General features: G+C 34.5%; 1 protein-coding gene across 1 annotated transcript in view; it reads right to left on the reverse strand.

The window, feature by feature from the left end:
- Positions 1–1,542: 1,542 nt before the first annotated feature.
- The window catches only part of LOC124096664 (cysteine-rich venom protein LEI1), an 85,193-nt gene continuing 70,025 nt past the window's right edge, over positions 1,543–16,710 (reverse strand). The window contains exons 8-12 of the mRNA XM_058581380.1: positions 10,236–10,272; positions 6,662–6,711; positions 3,301–3,417; positions 2,446–2,533; positions 1,543–1,937 (exon numbers count right to left, since the gene is read on the reverse strand). Coding sequence (XP_058437363.1) covers positions 1,858–1,937; positions 2,446–2,533; positions 3,301–3,417; positions 6,662–6,711; positions 10,236–10,272 — 372 coding nt within the window. The 3' untranslated portion in view covers positions 1,543–1,857. The remainder of the gene's footprint in view (positions 1,938–2,445; positions 2,534–3,300; positions 3,418–6,661; positions 6,712–10,235; positions 10,273–16,710) is intronic.

A 16,710-nucleotide genomic window follows, 5' to 3' on the forward strand; every position in this document is an offset into this window, starting at 1 on the left:
TTTAATTAACATAGATTAAACAGATTAAATCTTCAATGTTGCAGAAAATATGCAGAAGGACGGTATACATCTTTTTTTTTAATGTGAGGAGGAAGCTTAGAGTATGAGAATCCTGTGAGGAATACCAAGATGAACAGCATAACTTGTAATGAAAAGATATTTTAACTTTGGCAAATAAACAAAGCAATACTTACACATGAAAGAAGTAGGTAAAAAGCAGAAGTTGATGAATAATTTGCAAAAAGAAAAATTTTAGGTAGTGTTTTCATATGAATGGTGGTAATAATTTCCAATGAAGATGACTGAATTTAAACAACCAACATGTGTGGCGTTTGTTTTATTGCTATTCCCTTTAAAGCCGAGTTTAGAATTACTAATGAGATCTTCAGTTAGTCTTACTACCAAGAAGTGCTCTGTTCCTTGACCATGAAAAAGCACTGTACAGACAAGATGCTAACTATTCACTTAATAATGAGACTATCTGATTTGGGGTTTGTTTGATGCTTTAGCTCTTGATCAGACTGGGATTATGAGTTGTTAGAAATACTACCCAAAGGCTGAAGTATGTAATAAATCCATGTAGCATATCACAAATGGTGTTAATCAGCATCACTTGGGTAAGGTGGCATTAACCAGATTTTAGATTTCTCCGTTTTTTTTTTTTGGGGGGGGGGTAAAAAGGTGTTGCTTAACCACTGAACCATATCACCAGCTCTTTTTAATTTTTATTTTGAGACATGTTCTCATGAAGTTGCTGAGGCTGGCTTTGAACTTTCAGTCCTCCTGACCCAACTTCTGGAATTACAGGTCTGCATCATTGCATCTGGCCAGACTTCTCCTTTTTAAAGTGATTCTTTCCCCCTTTCCATCATCTTTTCTTTGAAAGGGAGTCAGTAAATTCAGCTTGGACTCAAAAGAGAGGGGACTGGGTTTTATCTTCTAGAGGGCAGTGTATACACATATATTATTTTGAACTATTTTTAAAGGAAGTAATGCCTATGAGGAAAGAGGTTTTAAAAGGAAGATGTGATCATGTTCTATGGTAAAATTTATGTTGAAGATGTAGCAAAAATTTTCATCAATTTATAAGTTATATTTTATAAGTTTATATATAATTTATAAGTTATATTTTTGTTTATTTAAGTAACTTTTTTAGTTGTAGATGGACACAATATCTTTATTTTATTTATTTATTTTTATGCAGTGCTGAGGATCAAACCCAGTGCCTCAAGCATGAGAGGCAAGGACTGAAACACTGAGCTACAACCCCAACCCAAAATATATTTTATGAAGAGCAGTTTCAACTTAATTGTGAGGATTAGATATAGGTAAGTGAAGGGAAAAAAATTAATAAATGAGGAGGAATTAAAGTTAGTATATATGCACACTTCTTTAGAGATACTTAGATAGGAGGAGTAAGGAAGCATAGCCCACAATTCATGTGACACTGGTAATCACATTCAGTTATTTCAGTGCATTGTGTTCCAGGAAAATTGTTTTCTATTTTATTTCAGGATTTTAGTGATCTTAGTCATAGTGAAAACAACATTCAGTATCCTCAACTTGATTAAATTCATTAAATTTAAATCACAAAGATCATATATCAAAATCCAAAGTTCTCATGGATTTCATTAGTTTATAAACATGCATAGAACAGATTTCTGTGTGTAAGAAGCAGATCCAGAAGAAAAAGATGATGTTCTGTTTGGAATCAAATTAGAAATTATAAGTTTGCTATTAGCATAGGTCAAATCTAAGTAGATAATGTGACCCTGCTGAACAAAGCCCTGTGCTTATGTATGTCATATTGAATTAACTTTGTTTTTTACAATTACAGGAGGCCTGACATCTTTTTTTTCACAAGTAGTTTTTCCAGGAACCTATTTTTTTCCAGTAGCCACATTGGAGATATATATCTTGGTAACGACAATGGTAAGCTGAAATAAAAAATAAAAATGTTAGCAATTTCATTATCATTTCACTCCAAAGTAACAATACAAGATTCAATGTTACTGAGAGAAGGGAAGTGAGCAGATAAATTGACATCAATACACTGTGATGCCAGTTTCATATCTAGAGGAACATGTGAAGTCCTGAGTTAAAGTCCCATTATTTCATTCTTTATTTTAAATTTGAACTTTCTGAAATGTTTCTAAGAACTATAGACAAATTTTCATATTTCTTGTTCCCAATAGCCTGCATTACTCATGGGCTGGTTGAGAGGTACAATTGTGTGAGAATTTTTATCAAATATTATATATTCAATGAGTACAAAGTGATGCTTCTCAGAATCCTCTCTACATCTAAAGATGTTTAACTTGAAAAATGCAGCAATAGAAGCAATGTTTGTTTTCAAAGATAACATTCTAAAATGGTCTCTTACAATTTTATTGTCCATTTTATGGATCATAAATAAATATTGTAAATATTTATTAATTTACACACAGGTTCTTTGGTACTCTGAGTCACTATGTTTGTTTGTGCTTGGGCTTGCCATCCATTGGTCATTCTCTGCTGACCTTCTCCTCCATCCCTAAAAGAAAGAAAGAAAAGAATGTATGCACTTTATGACTCAAACTTCGATGGTGAGTAATGTTTATAGTTAGATTGATATTTTGGTTTATATCACTATACATTTTCTGCACAGTCACCTTCCAATATTTTATCACAATCAAAAAATATATATTTTATATGACATTTTTCTGCTCCAAAGAAATATAGAGAGTATATCTACCCTAAGTATCTAAAAGTTCTAAGACAATGTTTTATATATGCATACAGAAGGTATACCCAAAGATTTTAATAACTGTTCTATTCTAAATATTATATAACATGTTAAGTCTTGAGATTAATTTTATAATACTAATGAGCTGCATGCTTCATTTCCATGTTCTTTTCTTTATCCTTATCAAATAAATTTGGGAGACATGTGGTTTTTGAGTAAGGGCCCAAAAGTGAATACAGTTTACACTAAATAGCATGGATCCAACAGGGAATTAACTTGATCCTACATCAGGAGGGAGAGAAAAATGAGCAGAAAAACACAGTAGCATTTCACTGGATGCCTTTGGGTTTGGTTTTACATCTGTTATCATACCTGAAATTGCTCCACAACCTGACAAGTTATTTAGTCATTATAAAGAGAAATTAAGAAATTCTGACCTGAACATAACACAGCTCAAATAACAAACTAGAGCAGCACTTCCTAAGCCACAAAGTTATGAGGTGTCTTTTGCCATCTGCCTGCTCTTACACAGTTCAGAGTGTCTCAGCTACCTTCTTTGCATTTCTAACTCTTACCATCTTTGGCAGATTGCTGGCAGTGGGAGAGTCTGCTTTCCTTAGTTTACTGTGTTCATTTACAATTCCCCTTTGGAGTTTCATCAGTGTGGTTGACAAAGCAGTTAATGCTTGATTCTGAAGGAAAATAAAAGTAGAATTATTTCTAGTACATTTAAAAATGACATATAATTGTGGATCAGGCTTTGATGCTTCAAGAGAACAAAGATAAATTAGAAAGCATTCAATTCAAGATATTATTGGTTGTTAGCATTTTCAATGAATCCGAGCCAAAGCTATGACTCTCCAATAGAAAATACTCTACTAAGGCTTCAAGGATGAGGATGTAATTCATAGCAGGATATATAACTCCTCCAGTGTCATAAATATTCATTTTATTTTAAGTGCTATCTTCATGTGATCTTTCTGAATACACGAATAATGACACATTATAATAGCCAAGGTAAATGTTATGAAGCATTAATATATTCCCATTCAATTAGTATGCAACCTAGAAGTATTAACAGTGGGGCTGTGACATTACTGCAAACATTAAGAGAAACATTTACCTGACCAGTGTCTGGTATCTACAGAAAGCCTGGTTAGGCCCATTCCAAGTGCACCTGATGTTTCAAATTTTAGTAAAAGCATTCCAGGTATTAGTGAGTAAATTATATGGTATCACAGGAAAGGTAGATTTGCCATATTAAACAAATTTTCAAGGCAACTGTGAGGTAATGAAGCCATTGGATTAATGGTCCATTACTGGCTTGTTTTTTTAATTAATGGAAATGCAACTGAAAAGGATTAATTCAGATGCTGATGTTGGAGTTTATATATTTCTGTATGTGTGGGTGTGGAGAGTGCAGTAGGTTTGTGTAGACTGTTCAGATAAGAGAGAAGACCATTTTGATGACCTAAAATTATATGTTGTACTGTTTGTAGGGAAATACAAGATTTTTAAGTGTCAGTCTAAAGTGGAAGGACCACTGGTGAATTTTATCTGACAGGTTGTGTTATAGTTTGGATGTGAAGTGTCCCCCCCAGAGTCCTGTGTTAATGCAGAAATGTTCAGAGGTGAAATGATTAGATTGTGAGGCTTATAACCTGATCAGCCCATCCTACTATGAATGGACTGAATGTTAACTGTTGGCAGGTGGGGCATGACTAGAGGAAATCAGTCACTCCGTTGTGCTCTGGAAAGGTAAATCTTTTTTATGGCCCCTTTCTTCCCCCCCTTTTTTTTCCTACCTCTCTTTAATTCCTGACACTGCCGTGAAATGAGTAGCTTTTCTCTGTTGGGACCTTCTGCCATAATGTCCTGCTTTGCCTTGGGCACAGAATAATGGGCTGAACCCCTGACATTGTGAGCCAAAATAAACTTTATCTCGTCTAATTGTTCTTGTTGGGTATTTTGATCACAGCAAAGAAAGACTGACTAAAACACATTGAGATAAGTCATCTGATCCTACAACCATACTGACTATCCTCAAGAATCTGTAACTACTACCCTTACAGATGCAATTACATTTTATTGTCATTATCTAGGATATGTCCATCTCCTCACCCATCTTTGATGTTCCTAAGAACAAGGGACCATTAGTGATTGCCTTGTGCCAACAGATCCAGTAAAGCTACTGCCTCCTAAGGTAGAAGGGATACACATGTTAAACAGTAGGAATGATTAATCTGCATTTTAGAAAAGCATTTATGCAATATCCCTAGATATTTCTTACTGGTCCCTGCAACCTAATTAAAAGTGGTTACATTTAAAACATAAAAAAGTTAGTTCCTGAGAAATTACTAATTATTTTCTGCCTATTACAACATAGTGCCTTGTACATGAAAATTCTGCAGAAGAAATGAAATATATATTTTTAATGAGCACAAATGAAGTTTTTATTACATTACTAGAAGTATTTATTAAGAATAAAATGAAGTATCTATTCTTAAAAACTTTATATTGGATAGGCAATATGAAAGAAATTTATAATTACAATACCACAGATCTGATAGGAGGAATTCTATGAGATATAGAAGAAGGAGTGGTCAATTCTTTAGACTCAAGGTCTTCAATCATCTTTCCTAAAGATGATACTATATTTCTCAGGCATTTACTTAAAAAAAAAGTTTAAAATGTAGAAGAGGAGATAGACCAAAGAGGTGATAGGTGATTTGAAACGGCCATAAAATTGGTATTTTTCAGAAAGAAATTGAAGAGTCAGAAAAATATTTGAATGCAGTCTTAGGTAATAAATAATTTGCCTAAGGAAGACTAGCGACTCTCCTCTACCCAAAGACAAGCAAAGTTTTGAGATCAGGCAGAGGTGCCCAAATTTCCTTCCCTCTTTCTTTCTTTCTTTCTTTCTTTCTTTCTTTCTTTCTTTCTTTCTTTCTTTCTTTCTTTCTTTCCTTCCTTCCTTCCATTTTTCCTTTTCCTTCCTTTTTTCTTTATTTCTTCCTCTCTTCCATTTCAGTTGTGGGGTTTGAGTCCAGTCCTTCACAAGAGCATACTAAACATGTGCTATACCCTGAGCAATAGGCCCAGCTCAAAGCATCAAAGCCTCTCTAACAATCAGAGGCTTTCTGGACTAGGGATGCATACCTACTAGGGGAAATACACAGCCACACACCCAGTCTTTAAAGAGAATGATTGACCTGGTTTCTTGGATTAGTTGATGAAAGTAGCACATTAGAAATGATAAGAATATTTAATTCCTGCATGTACTTATTTTTAAGATTATAGAAAAAAATTCACTTGACACCTTTTGTAATTTTTAAAAATTATGTGCAGGTGTGTAATTTTTTCACACAGTACATAAGAAAATTAGATAAAGCAATATATATGTAGAAGTGATGCTAATTTGAGATTATATAAATATATTGTCAATTATCTGTGGGGATTTTATTGAAAGGGATTCATTAAAACAAATTAGAATAGTTTTGGAGATAGTGTATCTTTTATTGCTTGAAATACATAGGCCTGTACTGTCCAACAGAAATATAGTTCATAATCAATTGCAATAATCAACTTTTGTTAGTGATTTTTAAAAAGGAAAAAAATATAGGTGAAATTGCCATCAATATTAAACTTATTGTGAGATATTCGGTCTCCATTTTTTTTGCACTGATTTTGAAAGTTGCCATTTGTCTTAAATATATGCCCTTCTGGTGACATTCATTACTCAGACTTTCACCTGTCTTGGCATTCCCCGCTGGTCAGCACAGCCGTAGGGTGTGTCAACTACCATGAGCTACCAGTGAGCACTTTGTCTTGTGCCAGATCCTCTATCCCTATTCACTTTTGAAGATGGATCAAGGAGCTGGCAATCTCTCCTGCTGGCCTGAATTGTTCTGAAAATGTGAACAGCCTTACCCCTACCTCATTCTCAGTGTAGACAAGGATGGTCGCAGCACAGCTGTCAGGAACAACTGGGAGAACAGAACACAGGGAATAAAAATCTGCATTAAAGTGTTCAGTACATGAAGTTCAGGGTAAAATGGGAGTGGGGAGTAATGAGCTGCACTATTCCAGACTGATTAGTGGAGGAACAAGGGGGATTTGCCACATGCAGCAGCAGACTCATAGTGGATTGTGCTGCTGAAGCTCATCTCCAGTAGGGCCAAAAAGAACAAGGGAAGTACTGAACTTAAGCCGCTCAAGTACACCTATTAGTGCTAAGGACACCTATCCCACTCCCCCACCCCCAATCAATGACACACTGACCTAGGAAGCCACTGTCTTCTGCAATTTTTACAAAGAATCCACATTATTGTAATTATAGTAATCAACAAAGCAGAAAACCTTCAATAAAAATAGATTAATTATTAACTCTTGAAAGTATCTCTGACTGCTGAACCTAATTCAGTTACATTTCACACAACATAATGTCACTAACAGTTTAGGCATTTTGATATTGTTATATCAGAATAAGCAGAGGGACAGAGGTATTAAGTGACCTACTGATAGCTTCATTGCTAGTTAGTATATTTTGCAGGAAAGAATCTAAGTTTTCTTTTAACTTGAAAATTCACATCTCACTAATTATGTCTTGCTCGTGGAGTAGGTGCTTCCACAATGTTTTGAAACTATAAATTCTATGTCATTAAGATTTGACTAATAACACTATGAAAAAAGTTGACTTTGTTTCTTACAGTTTTGAGGAGGATCAGAGGAAGTGTTAATACAATAACATGAAAATGCTGAAGACAAAAAGGGAAAGCATGGAAAAATTAACTTATTTTGTAGAAAGCAGAGATATAATTTAATGTTGCAAGCAGGCATTTTCAAATGTCACAGGTACTTGATCCCTTATGGATCAGACCTAAACTTTAGTGCTGGCAGCATCATATGGGATAGCTAGAACATTTTAAATAACAATAAGTTGGGGAATTTTCATTGTTGTTGATGATGATGTACACAACTCACCTCTACCCATCTACATAGAGCAGAAAATCTTCCTGTCAAATAAGAATAAATGTCTAGACTCGCCGGTACTACTCTTGGGAGGTTTGAAGAAATATGTAATTTGAAAATATAAAATCATCATATACTACAAGTATTAGCATTAACCTTTCTTACCCTGATACTTGCTCCTTCAGCCAGAAGGGATTTAAAAAATTTCTAACTTGAAGTGTTTGTGTTTTACTATGAATTACAGAGCTAAAGAAGAGCAGATTTTCTGAAGCAGAGAGGTGTGTGCTTGAGTTAAGCTGCACATATTGCTCATTCTTCACATGAGCAATTCTCATTCTTCATATTATAAGCATGTGGGATATGCTCACTTGAAAAAAAGGCAATTATTTTCTCAATAGACATAATATCACTATATTTACTGACAAAATAACAAGCCTTAGGGAGTAAGAAGGAAAACAATGGGCTCTGGAAATTCATCCCAATAACAATAGGTTTTGAACTTTTACCTACCTACTATAGGTAAAAGTATTTTTCCTGAAAAATTATTTTTCTGATTTAGACTTTGAACCTGCACAGCTAGTTTCCTGATTGCCCAAGTCTCTAATGACTAAATCATACTAAACATTCTGCTATGATTAACTCTCATTAAAACCTACAAGAAACAGACCTCTCTAGTAACCAGTTGTCATTTTCTCCCCTGAAAATGGGCTATTCCACTGCTGCTTAATAAAGACAGCTTGCTGATCTGTTAAGGCTTGCTCCCCTTTAGGTTATTTTTGCTTACAAGAAGAACTCATTTTAGCTCCTGCTCACACCTCAAGACAACCGCTGTTCCCCATTCATTGGAAGATTCTGCCCTTGCCCTGGTGCCACATATTAGCAAGATGTCATCAGGGAAATATAATAACCATTATTTGTGAAGAACTGAAGAAAATAAAGATATGTGAATAGTAGTCTCAGTGTTACACCTCCATTTCCTCCCAACACTTGGGTTGTACACACATAAATATCCAGCATATTTGCTAAGAATTGCCTGTACATTATTGCTAACAAATTAATCATATTTTCCTCTATACATTTTTGTTCTTTTTGAAAATATATATGTAGGGATTCTAATTAGTAACACATTTTTGTCATGATTTCCTTATTAACGTGTTTAATTTTGCCATTGGATATTCTACTTTGGAATCATATTTATAGTCTTGATATAACTACTTGATCATGATATTTTTAACCTATATTTCAAATTGGTGAGTACATCATGATGCTTTGTGCTCCAGATGCTGCAAGTGGACCTATAGGACTTGTTTACTCAGCTGGATTTCAATCTTGCTTTGGTCCCATCCCTTGATTCTATGCCCCTACTTTTGTAAATGAAAAAGTTTACTTTGTACCTTTATATATTGGATACTTATAAATTGCTTTTATTTTTTACAGGAGCTCACAATGCAAGCTTGTCCTGAGTCTCAGAGGAGATTTTGGACTTGAACTTTTGGGCAATCTTGAAACTGTTGAGAATATAGGGATTCTTGGAAATGTACTAAATGTATTTTGCATTGTGAGATGGTCATGAGCTTTTAGGGGCAGAATATTATGGTTTGGATGTGCAGAGCTCATGTGAGTTAAAACGCAAGAAGGTTTAGAGGAGAAATGATTGGGCTGTGAGAGTCTTAATCCTATCAGTGAATTATTCCCCTGATGGATTTAACTGAGTGGTAACAGAAGGCAAGTAGGGTGTGGATGGAGGAGATGAAGAATGCATTTTTAAGGTATATATTTTGTATCTGGTGAGCAGAGTCTTGCTCTTTCTGCTCATCATGTGAGCTGCTTGCCTCCATCACTCTTCCACCATGATGTTCAGCCTCACCTTGAGCCCTGAGGAATGGAGCTGGCTGTCTATGGACTGAGACCTCTAAAACAGTGAGGCCCAAAATGTACTTTTCCTCCTTTACAATTGTTCTGGTTGGGTCTTTAGTCACAGCAGTGAAAAAGCTGAGTAAAACAGTTAGAAAACATCTAAGTTTTTGGGTCCATTTTGAATTGAGTGTGTTTCACAAAGTAAGTTGTATTTTATGTTGATAATCATTAAAAATATTTTTCGTTTCAAGGTCATTGCTATAGTTTTTTTCACCAACATCAAACTATAAAGCAAGTATGACTTCTTATTTTTATTCTAATCATGTCTGTATTAATGCATAATCATGTGTCCGTATCAGTGAAAATTTCTGATACAGGAACAACCATAGTTTTCCATGTTTCTATTAAAGATAATTTTAATATAATTATTTACACAAGTCATAGAGATAAAAATTAATTGTTACTAATTTAAGAATAAGAAAATTTATCTAAATATTTCATTGCATAAATTAGCTTTTGAGTAGGTGCTACTTATATTTTCATTTTTAGTTTAAAAAAATTTATCAAAATAATTACCTCAGTGAAAGTTATCCATAGAATTTGAAATCATAAAAAAATAAAGTGCATTATTTGGCCACCAACAAGTTATAAAATGTTCATTTTGAAATAAATTACTACTTACCATTGATTCTCCTGTAAGGATGACTTATCTGTTTCATCTGTAAGAGGGAAGGTGAAGAGAGAGAGCTAAGACCAGTATAGATTACCCATTTTTTCTGTTTTGGCATAGTTGGATTATGTACATAAATCTTGACCAATGATGTCTAGAACATTTATCATATAAACAATCTCAAATTTCATAACTATATGTCTTAATAATTTTTTTGTGCTTTGATGACATGGCTACCTTCTACAAATTTCTATAAAATTTTTATTAACATACTTTGTTCTTTGAAACTGAGATGTTATTAAAATATATCTAATTTTTGCCAAGCAATACTTAGAAAATTCTTAACCAAATTATTCTCATCATAGAATAAGAGTTTTTAGAATTGCTTCTATTACAATATATCAAAGATTATGATTTTTGTGAACTTTAGGGACACAAAATTTTTATACAGATATCTAAAACATTCATTTGTAATCTGTTATATGTAATTATTTTGGAAATGATTTTATATTTCACCTTGGTAAATAGAAAGTATAGGTTTTAGTGTCTTTTGGAACATAATGGCAACAGAGCTTATGGCTATGTTTTTGTATGCCTATATTAACTAATTTTGCTGGTAGTTTGAGGTTCAAAATAATACTGAGCTACATGCTAAATTATGGTCATTAAAGTCTTTTAATCTACAGATGGCTTTGATTGTTACAAGCTTGTTGCCGTATCACACAAGTGAAATGGGATGGACTAATGATAAGAGATTCCCTGTACCTCTAATGGGCAATGATATTAACTATTGTTTTTTTTTTTAAATAAATGGAGGAATATGAATTGGTTGCACATACACAGCCCTGGTAGGAATTTCTAGATGCACATGTTAGTATATAGATTGAACCATGTTTTCCACAATTCAATGATCTCTATTCATTTTCATGTTTATATTATATTCACCTTTATTAATTTGTATTAAGAAATGTATAACTCAAACTGCCTATTCCATAGACATGCCATTTAATTGGTGTTACTCCAAATTAGGGAATTATATGTGTAAGTGCATATATAGAATATCTGAATTGCAAGTTATTGATGTTTAATTTTCTTCAGTGAATGATCAGTTTCCATTTCTGTCTCTTATTGTCTTTGTCTCTCACTGTCTCTCTCTTTCATACACACCCACCCACCCACACACACACACACATACACACACACACACCTTAAGTTTTTTTTTTTTTAATCAGAAACTGAGACACTGATCAGATAGTCTGTGATTTGTAGATGAGATGCAACTCAGCAAAAAATCTGTGATGAAGTGAGTTAGGACAGGGGGGTCAAATAGTTAAAGAAGATTGTGGTTTCAAGGAAAGTCTAGCCGTACCTGAAAAAAGGGGTTAGTTCTTCAAATAGCATGGCTTTTTAAATAATTATTACAGAAATTATAAAAAATTTGTGGGGTATAGTAGGATAATTTTCTACATGTATATACTATGTAATGAGAAAACAAATATGGTAGTTAACATTTCCATCTCAAGCATTTTTTCAAATATTTGATTAAAATGTAATAATTGCGAATATTTATGAGGTAGACTATACATATATAAAATGTATTCTTATGAAATCAGGATAATTTACATTTTCATCTCTTTAACTTTACATTGCATTTGGTACCTTCAAGCTCTTTTTAGTTATTTACAAATTATATAATAATGAATTTATTACTTTTACATTACCATGCTTTGGTACCTGTTATTCATCCATAGCTATCACCTTGTCAGCCTCTAGAAATTGCATCTCTATATTCATATTTGCTGTAGTTTGGATTTTTTAAATTTACAATAGAGTGTTCATTTCTATTGAAATTTCTGCAGCACATAATTTTAAAAAATTATTTGTTCTTTTAGATATACATGTCAGTAGAATGCATTTTGTCATATTATACATACATGGAGTATAAGTTCTCATTCTTGTGGTCGTACAGAATGTAGAGTTATACTGGTTGTATATTAATATATGGACATAAGAAAGTTATATCTGATTCATTCTACTGTCTTTTTTATTTCCATCACACACCTCCATTTATTCCCCTTTGTCTTATCCAGTGAAATTTATTCTCCCCACCTTTATTATTTGTAAGCATTCACATAACAGAGAGAACAATCATCCTTTTGTATTTGGGATTGGCTCATTGAACTTAGCATGATAGTCTCCAGTTTCATCCATTTACTGGCAAATACCATAATTTCATTCTTCTTTATGGCTGAGTAATATTCCATTGTATATATGTACCACATTTTCCTTATCCATTCATTTGCCTTTCTGACTAGAGTGAGATAAAATCAGTGTAATCTCAATTAGCATTTCTCTAATTTTTTAGAGATGTTGAAAATATTTTTGACCATTTGTATTTTTCTTCTGTGATGTGTATCTTCAGTTCCTTTGCCCATTTATTAATTGTGTTATAGATTCATCTATCTACTCATTTTTTGTACTGGGATTGAATCCAGGGTCACTTAACTAATAGACCTCATCTGCAACTCTATTTTATATTTTATTTAGAGGCAGGGTCTCCCCGAATTGCATAGGGCCTTGTTAATATGAATATTTATAAATGTACATGAACCGTTAAGGTCACAATTAAACAGAGAAAATACAAAAGGGGTGGAAAGATACCAATGAAAAGTTAAATAATTGTTTCCATTGGATTTCAAAAGATTCTCAGCTTCCCTTCTCAGCAATGTTTGATGGGGTCTTCTGAAGTGATTCTTATTCTACCCTCAAGGTGGGATCTCTGGAGAGAAAAATAATCACACAGGCAGAACACCTAAAGACAGGTTTAGGCTTACGTAGCCTTCAGGTTCTTCACTGAATGTCAACTTGCCTAAAGATTTTAAATCAGTGCACTTCCCAGGCCAGCAATTGCTGGTCTATACTAGAAGACTGCACCCCAGGGATCTCCCCTGGGTTGCACTTATGTGGTGCAGGAGCCAATTCTTAGTTCACTGTGTCACTTGCAGGCCCCATGTTTCCTGGCCTCAGGTTCAGTCTCCAAACTCAATCTCTACCACCCTCACTCTTTCAGATTCTCAGCCAGGTGCATCTCTCCCAGCAGATCTGGCAAGCACCTGGATTGGAGGGGACTGGGGAGAACCAGGTGGGTTTCCATGACCAGTAGTCCCTTGTTTCAACCTCTCTCCACATTTGATTTTCTCCTGTTCACTCTAGAACACTCTATATTATTCAGTGTGGTTTGCCAGGCTCATATTTCAGGCCAGACTCCTCAGGTTTGCCAGGAATCAGCTCCTCCATCTGCCCGCCCCTGGCCTGTGGCTGTGAAATGGTTCCTTCCTCTGTCCTGTGCATGCAGCCTAGAGAGGTGGGGCTTTTTTTCCTGCATAAGGATATTGTGCAACATGCCTTTCAGTTTAGTTGGGCAGTGTCTTTGATCTCTAAACTCTCTGTACTCAGTTATGCCTCAGGCCTCCTAAAAATGTGAGTTCCTTTAATTCCCTTATTTCTCCACTTTGCCTACAGAGGGACCACTCTTACTGTTCCCTCCAGCCATGACAGCAGCTGTGGCCCTGGGGATTTCTTCCTTATTTAATTATATCCATCCTCTTATGTCCCAGATCTGCTTTGAAAGACCAGTATTAAATTCCAGTAAAATCCCTCCCCCTTTCTTTTGCTCACCCACTTTGCTGAGAAGTCCCTTATCAGCTTTCTTGTTTTCATGCCATGGAGCAGTCAGGAAAGTGACCTTCTCTATTCTGCCATCTTGAAAACATCCCACAGCACAGTCTTTACTCTCTGCATTACTATCAACATTCTAGTCTTCTGAACTCTCCCCAGAAACACTTTAAATCTTATAATATTCTGAGCTTTTACTAGCCTGTTTCTCCAAAAGTTTCCAAATTTCTCCCCAAAATCAATATCGAAGACTTTTGAACCACATGGTAATGTATAGTCACATCAATCAATCCACTCCTGGTACCCATTGTCTATATTTGTTGTTGTCACAAAACACTTGAGAAAATCAACTTAAAGGAGGAAAGACTTATTTTGTCTCATGATTTTATAAGTTTTTTTTTTTCTGTGGTCTCTTGGCCCTGTTACTTTTAGGCCTATGGCATTGTCTCATGATAAAAGTACATGACACAGGAAAGCTATGTAGCTCATGGTGGCCAGAAAGCAAAGAGAGAAAGAGAGAGTGGATATTGTCAAATGGAACCTTCAAAAGCATGCCTGCAGTGACTTACTTCCTCTAAATAGGTCCCAGCTCCTAAAGTTTCTGCCACCTTTCAGCAGTGCACTGATTTATGGATTCATTAATAAATTAACCCACTGATGAAGTCACAGGCTTCAGATCCAACACCTTCTAAAGGCTCCAACCCCGAAACGTGCTTTTAGGACCAATTCTTCCCACAGAAGCTTCTGCAGGACATTTCAAATTCAGACCATAACAATGGGCAGCATTCCTGTACCATACAATATATCTCTATCCCAGAAAGATGAAAATATGAAAATTCGACCAAAGTAGTTACAAATTTTCACACACACACACACACACACACACACACACACAGCTTTTTCAAGTTCTTCCTAGACTTTGGCCTTCTAATCATTATGCTTAAGAATGTCATTCCTTGCCACAAGTCAATGCTTATGTCAGTGGAACTAATTCTTAACCTTTTTTTAATATGACTTCTCATTCACCTTTAAAATGAAGGTTGTAGATTAAATCTAGTTGTAAATTTCTACGTTTTAAAGGCTAAAAATTATCTCTGAAATACTTACATTCTGAGTGAGAAAAATCTAGATTTCATCAGGTTACAAATTTCAAGCTTGGTATTTTAACATTTATTCCAACTTATTTAAAATAGAAGTGACCCATGTTCATGTTATTGTAAATTTAAGCCAGAAATAATTTTTATGACCTTCCTGGGTTCGGCAAACAAATTAAAATTATACGTCTTCTTGTAAAGATCACTTTGTGTGATGTCAGTCATATTGTTTACTTAAGTGATAATATCGTTGGCAAATTTCTTTTATTAGGAGAAAAGAGATTTCCCTCCTGCCTGCTGGAGAACTTTTTAGATAGGATGACCACGTGCTGTCTTCTAATTTTTAACATTTTGTTGTCTTGGGTTGGGTCTAGGTAAACTTTTGAAAAGAGAGAATTATGTCGATATGGATGGTTCTCAGGGTTAATGAAGAGCCAGCCTTCAACTCATCATTGCTCCTCTACATTTGATTGCCTTATCTATCTCATAGATGTTCCTCCTATCAGCTTTCTCCAGAAATATTATTTTCTGCTATTAGTACCTTGTGTGTCTCAAGCAAATGACAATATTCCCTGATGACAAAATTCTTATCACACTGCTTCAAATGCACACATTTCTCAGTGAATGTTCATTTCCCCTCCAGGGATTTGATAGATTCTGGACTCTGCCTGAATTGTTATTCTTCCTTGGATCTCATTTTTGTACATAACTATAATGTACTAATTTAAATAATAATAATAGTACTACTACTACTTCTTCTACTACTACTAGTAATACATCAGTAGAGTGGAGCAAATAGTTCAGGGGAAAGGAAGAAGAGAGGAAAGTGGAGGGATAAGTGAATGAGATGAGTCAAATTATGCTATGTGTATGTATAAATATGGCATAATTAATTCAGCTATTATGCAGAATTATGATGATTTAATAAAAATGTTATAAAAATAACACATTAAACTCAGCTGGATAATAAAAATAATGTTAATGTAAGAAATTTTAAAAAGTTGAATGAGTGGCACATGCTTGTAATCTCAGTAGCTCCAGAGGCTGAGGCAAGAGGATTATGAGATCCTGCCTCAAAATAAAATATAAAAAGGGCTGGGAATGTGGCTCCGTGGTTAAGTGCTCCTGGATTCAATGCCAAGTACAAAAATAAAATTAAAATAAAGTGATATTTAGTCCTTACTGGTGTCTTGGATGGAAGAGCAGAGATTGGGAGACTAGACTGAATCCTTCATCTGCAACCATTGACAAGATGGGAAAAATCTATGAAACAATATCTGAGATAGAAAAACACTAAGAAAATAAAGACATAATTGTCCTAAGTACTGCCTATTCAGGTCACAGAGAAGGGAGGAAACCCCAAGTGGTCCTATCGGGCTCTAAGACAAAGAGATGCCAACTAAAACATATTCTTGTTTTATATCAGTTTATATGCCTGCCAATTAGACACTTTCCAAATATTTTATTTTACTCTTTAGTTAATATTGTTATCTTTCTAATTTTAACATGAATGTGTATTGATTTAGGGATTGCAAATTTTGTTTCTAGGAGTCTCCTCCAAACTTATTCAGAATGGAAATTACTTTAAAGTAATAGAAAAATGTTAGTTGGAGCATAAAGCCATGAAGAGTTGCAATTAATTTTATTTTTCAATTGACTTTCTTACAGCCTTATTAAGCAAATTCTGCTTGAAGGAGGCTCTTTCTATAAAGATACTT

This window comes from Marmota monax, unplaced genomic scaffold (genome assembly GCF_021218885.2).
Source record: "Marmota monax isolate L192 unplaced genomic scaffold, Marmota_monax_Labrador192_F-V1.1 WCK01_AAM20220418_F8-fsc00994, whole genome shotgun sequence".
Classification (NCBI taxonomy): Eukaryota; Metazoa; Chordata; class Mammalia; order Rodentia; family Sciuridae; genus Marmota; species Marmota monax.